The sequence below is a fragment of the Trachurus trachurus genome, assembly GCF_905171665.1.
Source record: "Trachurus trachurus genome assembly, chromosome: 17".
NCBI lineage: Eukaryota > Metazoa > Chordata > Actinopteri > Carangiformes > Carangidae > Trachurus > Trachurus trachurus.
The window spans coordinates 15,272,264-15,279,768 of record NC_139900.1 but is presented as its reverse complement, the minus strand read 5'-3'; the positions used below and the strand labels follow the sequence as shown (position 1 = coordinate 15,279,768).

General features: G+C 42.0%; 1 protein-coding gene across 1 annotated transcript in view; it reads left to right on the top strand.

Annotated features, from left to right (window-relative positions):
• Nucleotides 1–524: 524 nt before the first annotated feature.
• b4galt2 (UDP-Gal:betaGlcNAc beta 1,4- galactosyltransferase, polypeptide 2) overlaps nt 525–7,505 on the top strand; it is a gene marked incomplete at its 5' end in the record, with an annotated part of 151,897 nt that continues 144,916 nt past the window's right edge. Inside the window, one exon of the mRNA XM_083991142.1 lies at nt 525–873. Coding sequence (XP_083847268.1) covers nt 525–873 — 349 coding nt within the window. The remainder of the gene's footprint in view (nt 874–7,505) is intronic.

Sequence of the window (7,505 nt, the reverse complement as noted above, 5' to 3'; positions counted from 1 at the left end):
TGTCGCTTGGATTTTTTGAGTCCCTGCACCGATGGGACTATCTTTTAGCAGGGGGATACCATAAGGCTGCAGCAGCAATGTAACACAGGGATAGTGCAACTTATGATCACGTCAATATCAGCTAAGTCCTATGTGCCTCATGGCCTAATGTCTTAGATCATACTCAACTTCATTAGTGCACATTTGCCATATTTATAATAAGGGAATATAACTCATGGAATGAGGGACCTGCTTGGAACAAGACTGATGAAAACATTTTAGTTCTTGTCATGCAGGGAACTTGGGTACACACAAAACAAGCAGGCAACACAAACTATAGGTGGAGCTGATGGTGTATCTTCATTTATGAGCCCATGACCCCTGCAGAAGACACACAGTCAGGAATCGGCCAACCACATGTTCTTATCAGACTACTAACAGCCGCTGACTTTGCCCACATAGCCGTCGATATGAGCGCATGCCTGTAACCGGGCCACGCCTGCTCTGTCGTGGCTGGCCGTCGCCGACGGTCACTTCCTCCGGCCATGACCCGGCTGATGTTGGGCCGGACTCTGGAGCGCATCTGTAAAGGCGTCCTGCTGCTGTGCGTGCTCCACTTCCTCATCATGATGATCCTGTACTTCGACGTCTACTCGCAGCACTTCGACCTCTTCAGCCGCTTCAACAACGGACGCAACGGATCCAGGAATAACGTCAGCGGAGCAGCAGTGGGCGGGCATCATTACTATTATTACAACCTTTCCAGGCCAAACACGACGTTGGCCAGCTACCTGGCTACGGGCGAGCAGCTGGTGCCGAGCGTGCAGCCGGAGACCAATCAGACGCCCTCCCCCAAGCCGCTGCCGCCATGCCCCGAGAACCCGCCAGGCCTCGGTGAGTAGTCATCTCAGAGTTCTCTTCCACTTCCTTATCATTCACATGCTCTGTTATGTGTATGGTAAAAAAAAACACAAAAATAGTTATTTATAATTCAAAAAATAATGGAGATAGTAGTTGGCTTCATTAGCTGTATGAGCTATGAGATGTTTCAGGCTTCGGCTACTTCATGAATTAAACAGTGGTGTCCATGAGAGTGACGTCTGGGCTCAGACTGATTAGTAAAGTGGACAGGACAGGCCAGAGCTTTTAATATTTTAATATTAGTGTTTAGGTCTGAGATTATTCTTGTTCAACTTTCTTGCACATTAAGTGATTGAGAAAATATGATATTCCAGTCATATTTTATTGTGTTTCAGAGAGATTGTTTGCCCAAAGCTTATTTTTTTTGTTGTTGCCATATCTGCACATCTAAATTTGCTGTTATACACTTTCTGTTCAGAGATGTTCCCTTGTGTTTTGTGCTTTGAGAACAATATATTGGGGTGAGCGTGTCAGAGTTGACATGCTTCTGCTTTGTGCTGCAAATTCCCATTATGCTTCATTACAGCCCATAAAGTCATAGTTACGTTTTTGATGTGCGCAAGCTTGGATGGGATTATTCCATTTTAATCACACTCTGTCTTTCTGAATCGCCCAATACTGAACGTCCTGTTTGCTGTATTTGTTCATTGTGTCAGCTGGACGTATTTGTTGTTGCAGCCGGTACAGTACGGCAGATAAACTGATGAACCGGGAGAATTTGCACATCATTGATTAGTATAAAGAATAGGGGAGATGAGACCTTGATCAGAGCTTGATGCTAGAGGGTCCTATTATATATTCAGTAAATAAATGCATCTCCAGTCTTTTTCCAATTAGTGGGAGAGCAAATGTGGCCATAATTTAGTTTTTCTGGATCAAGCCTGCTCCATAAAACGGATTTTATGTCAACGATTTACACGGTGATATTTCAACCTTATAGACTCAGAGCGGAGCCATTAGCTGAGATTCATGCGGCCGGACGAGGAAGCACACGGTTACAAATAACTCACAGGTACACGACCAAGCTTCAGGGAGAATACTAAGTGTTGAAAGAAGGTGGTTTTTCCTTTAAAGTTATGTATTCAGTGTTTTTGTATCATTTGTAACAATCAGTATTTGCTGCATGAGCAGTAGCTGTGCTTGATACATTTTTAGTAGGAATTTCAGTAAAGAAAAGAAAAAGGGAGAGTGATGTCCTGCAAATGTAACTCTTATTATAGATGCTTCACATAAGTTTACAAATACATTTCATAATCCTGTTTGTATATTAATAATAAAAAAATAGGGATGCACAATAACTATTAGTACTGATAATTATCTGCCCGATATTGTCTGATTATTATCTGCATAATTATCGTCCAAAACACACAGATAAGTCCGATAATTACATTTTTTGCTGATTACAAGAGCCAATTATAATTAGCCAACATTGCCTTTGATAGCTCATTTTCAGTCTGTTTGCCCCAAAAGTTTATTTGAAACAATGGCAAATGTTGATTTTTAAATTGTCATAACTGTTTTTCTTGTGATTACAGTAGTGTCCGTTATATTATTTGAATAAGTCAGAGTCAGAGCTATAATGTTAAATGTTTACTCACTACATCTTAGCCTTTCTTAACCTCAGGTGTGTATATAAACTATTACAAATGTTATCGGTTATTGGCATCCGTTATAAGAAGCAGATAGTTACCGGTATCAGAAAAAGAGTTATCGCGCATCTTTAACAAAAAAATTAAAAATTCACCACCTGACTGTACGGGGTTAGGCCTACTTTCATCAGTCAAAGAGTTTAATTAACTTCCAGTGACCAAGCAGATGTATACACAAGCAGACATGACATCACAGTAACGGTAACATACACTGGACACACACACACACACACACACACACACACACACACACACACACACACACACACACACACACACACACACACACAGACCTTTTTAAAAACAAACAAACAAGGTGTACATCAATATGGCGTGCAGTTACCACGTGTGTGTGTGTACACTCAAGAGCACACACACCTCATTATCATCAGTATCCATCCACCCAACAAATCAGAGGTTGATTGAGTCACACTAAGCCTCGGGTTTACTAAATCTATAATTACACAGTGGACACACACACTCTCTCTATCTATCTGCTCTGTGATGAATACTCTGTGATAATAGAGCTCAGAAAGGAGGAGCTAACCACAGCCATGATTTCACATTAGCTAAAATTGACCTGACCTGCTTCCTGTTTATTCCAGTGTCGTTCTACCAGTCAGCTGATGTTTAGGCCGAAAAAACCCTTTTGTTTCTTCTTCTTCTCTCCTTCACTTCAGCCTTTGATGGTTCAGAAAGATACAGAGCTGGAAACCTGAAGGTTGTTTTCACTTTCATCTGCTGAAGGGGGGAAAGTTGCTCGGTGCTCACCTTCTGAGTCTGAGGGTATGAATGAATGAGCAGGATTTGTAATGTAACATCACAGCCAATCCCTGAAACCTGGTCCAGCTTAGAGCCGGTGCAGCTTTACACAAATGTGATGAGAAACCTTGAAGCAGAGGAGTGGACTTCTCCGTCAAATAGGAGGCATTCGGTCTCTAGTAGTAGTGAATTTTCTAAAATGGAAAACTTTTTGTGCATTCATAGATTCATAGAAAGCGTAGATGAGTTTTTAGGAATATTGTAACTGCTCCATTTTTTACCCCAAGCAATATCATATGCATTTTAATTTGATTTATGAGAGAAAATTAAAACGTTCCAGGATACATAAAGTGTATAAGGAATGTTTTAGATTTTTAACCTGGTCTTGATTGAGTGTCCTGGTCAAGGAAAGGTGAACATGAAACTTTATATACCAATGATCATGAAGCAAATCTGTGTTTCACAACTAAAACACTTTTTGTGTGATGACAATATGTTGATGTTTTTATGCAACGTTACAATGATTTGGTTACGTAATAACTTAAAATATTAGTGATTATCAGTTTTGATAACGCTATATTTTCCAGATAAGACCTTAATTCATGATTTTTTAGATAAGCCGGTGCATATTCTCATTTGTCCAGGTCATAGTATTTCAAAGGAGGTTAAATCGAAAGCAACTGGACTTAGTTATTTGTATAAATAACTAAGTCCAGTTGCTTTCGATTTAACCTCCTTTGAAAGATTTTTTAGATGTTTTCCGGAAAAGAACTAGCTATGTCATTTGGTGTTTAACTCTGTGTATAAAATAGACAGCGTTCAACTGATCTACAATGAATTAATCTCAGCTAATTGCTTTTGTGAGTCTTTTTAAGTTAGTACAGCGCAGGTTCACGGAAAGGCAAAAATCAAGGTTTCAAAAGCAAATGAACAATGAAATAATATTACTATGGTGCTTTTTTTTAGTAGAAGTACCAGTTTATGTAGGAAATATTTACAGAAATTATTAGTAAGCATTGTTAAATGTCCCCCATCTCATCCTAATCATCCTCTGTTCGTCTTTTCATACGGCTCAGCCTCGGTCGGCGGCAGCTCCTATTAAAAATATCTGCGCTTTCTTTGTTATTCTAATATATTCATGTTTATTAATACTGTGTGGTTGTTAATATAACCGATTTATATTTCTTTTGTCAAATAACACTCAGTAGCACTTTGCTGATGAAATGAAAACATGTTCCTTATTTTCTCCCACCTGCTCCATCTGTAAATGAGCTTTGTAAACTTAATCCCCTGCGAGTGACACTGTGGCATTGTCAACATTTCTCTCTCTCTCTTTCTCTCTCTCTCCCCCTTTTTTTAAAAAAACTGATTGCTTCTCTCATTTGATAATGAGGTTTGTAACGTGCTTTGAAATTGGGAGTGGGAGATAAAGCTGTCAGGTTGATTTGTCTGAAGCTGAGGTTCGCTGATTCCATTATTTGGCCTGGAATTGGTTGTCACTGACTCTGGATTTGGCATTCATACCAGGCACAGGTGTACTCTTGTAGCTTATCTCTGCCTTTTCTCTGTGATGGAGTGGCTGCCTGGGGCCTGTAATGAGCAGGAAGACAGAGGAAGACTGAACGAGTCTGTTTTTCAGTCACAGGTGCAGAGGAGAGAGAGAGAGAGAGAGAGAGAGAGAGAGAGAGAGAGAGAGAGAGAGAGAGAGAGAGAGAGAGAGAGAGAGAGAGAGAGAGAGAGAGAGAGAGAGAGAGAGAGAGAGAGAGAGAGAGAGAGAGAGAGAGAGAGAGAGAGAGAGAGAGAGAGAGAGAGAGAGAGAGAGAGAGAGAGAGAGAGAGATTTAATGGACGCTGGTATGATGGTTGGTATGAAGTGAGACAGACAGAGGGGCGGGGTGGAGAGAAGGAAGTGAACAGCAGGTGGAGAGGTGAGGGGGTGTTGAGGGAGAGACCTTGAACGGAGGTACACACACACACACACACACACACACAGAGGGAGAGAGAGAGGGAGCGAGCAGGGAGACACAAACAAACAAACCCTTGGCTGTCCCAGAACACCAGCTGACAGGTGCTGCCTGTATGAGTGGCTAGCATCCACACTTTATATGCTGACTGTGTGTGTGCGTTCGTGTGAACTGGCAAGTGCCACAGGCAAATCAGCTGTTCATAAAAAAAAAGAAGCAAACCAAAAAATATATAGGTGAGATATTAACAAATATTTTTTTTTCGTTGTTATTATTATCTTTCTCTTTATATTAAAGGTGTACAGAAATGGCCGTTTGTCCTGTTCGTCGCACCGAGTTGTCACGAGTTGCTGCACGAGTTTACCCGAGTAAGGAAAACGAATTTGATTGGTCGTTATCGAGCAGGCGGGATATTCAAAGCTTGGGGCGAGACCGAGCTCCGTGTGTGTGTGTGTTGACTCAGACGTTTGATTGACGTATGACGGATCCAATATCAGCGGCTGGTGAATCGTGTACAGGCTGACGCATAATCCGTGCGCCTGCATTATCCAATGCGGAAAAAAAATACCCCACTTTCATCCCGGATTTAATCAAAAATAGAATTTTGCACAAAGTTTGGGCTACATCGTCTGATAGATGAGTTATTATTACACTAATTTTATGACCCAGAGTGGGCTCAAATTCAATTTTCTTTTCTGTACAGCTTTAAACCTGTATACTGTGTGGAGCAGGAGCGACGGTATCAAAGCAAAGTGCAGCCGCCCCTTTGATCCAACCCTCATGTGATGTTGCGTAGTTCTGACAGTGATTGAATGAATGAGACACGAGCAGCAAAGATGAGATCTCCTCACTTCAGAGATCGCTCCGTGATAGATGAGCAGGCACCTCACCTCACTGTGGAGGATGATGCAGGGGGAGGAATTACACCATCCAGCTGGAGGAGGATGCTCGGTCCGTCCTGTAGCTCCAGAACTGATCATTTATTTATTTATTTATTTATTTGATCAGTTACTTGAAAAGCGAACGGGTCGGGGTCACAGCAGGCTGTGAAATTCAATCGTGCACGGACGGGGAGGGAGGCTGACAGAGGCTGAGGTACAGCAGCGGGAGAGAAGAAGGGGGAAGAAAATTACAGTGTCAAGACAAAGAAAGCAATTATGAAAAAAGGATGAAGAATGTGCAGCTTGAGTTCCATCCTTTGACAATAAAACTCATAAAGGGCCAATGTAACTTTTTATGATTTAATAGTATAAAGGCATGAAGGAAGAGAGTAAGACATCAAGACTGAACGTAAAAGGAGAGAAGTTAACGACACCGAGGAGGCGATGTACGCTTGTGTCGTGCTGATGAGGAAGAGAGTCACAGTGAAACACTTGTTGTAGTGTTTCTCTGTTGTACAGTCGTGTCCGTCCTGATGAGGGCGGCTCATGTGCGTCTTGTTCTGCATCCACGTTGTTATCCGACATGAAAAGAAAGACAGTTAATTCTTGCTAATTACATTTGATTGGGTAAAAACCCTGCAGAGAATCCAATTAAAACAAGACCTGGAAAGTAGCTTTTTAACCTCCCACTGAGTTGAGAGTGTGTCTGTTTGTGCGTGCGTATGTGTGTGTGCAAATGTCCACATGTCATTTGTGCAGCAGGAAGTGATTAATAGCATGAAAAAATAATAAGGTTCAAGTTTCAGAAGACTGCACACACACACACAAACACATAAAGGCAGGAGCATCCGCCGGCTATGGGCAGAAAATTGCTTATTAAAAACTCGCAGATCAAAACCAAACGCATTAAATTTAGTTTCAGTGTCCTGCGCAGATGAGAAGCAACACCTGTTCTCGCATCAAATGATCCACAGGAGACGGTGGGAGGAGGCTCTTTCCAAAGAGGTCTGTGGTATAGTGTGCAGAAAAACAAGAGGCATGCAGCGGAGGGGTGGAGGAACAAAAAAGAAATGTGCTAAATACTGTATGTGTTCGTAGCTCCACTGACTCTGCTAACACGGGACGTTGTTCTAAGCTGTAGCAGTCCTATTTAAACCCTCTATTAAATATGTAGGAACGTCCATAAAACATGCTGCGCCACAAGCTCACTGCTCATCCTGCACTGGGAAGGTGAGGGTGTACTGTATGTATGTAGGAGGAGGAAGGTCTGTGCCTCCCCGGACCCGACCTTGGGGGCGCCTGCCTCCTCCCTGGACCCCAAGGTTTTGGGTTTTTTTTCTTTTCTTTTGC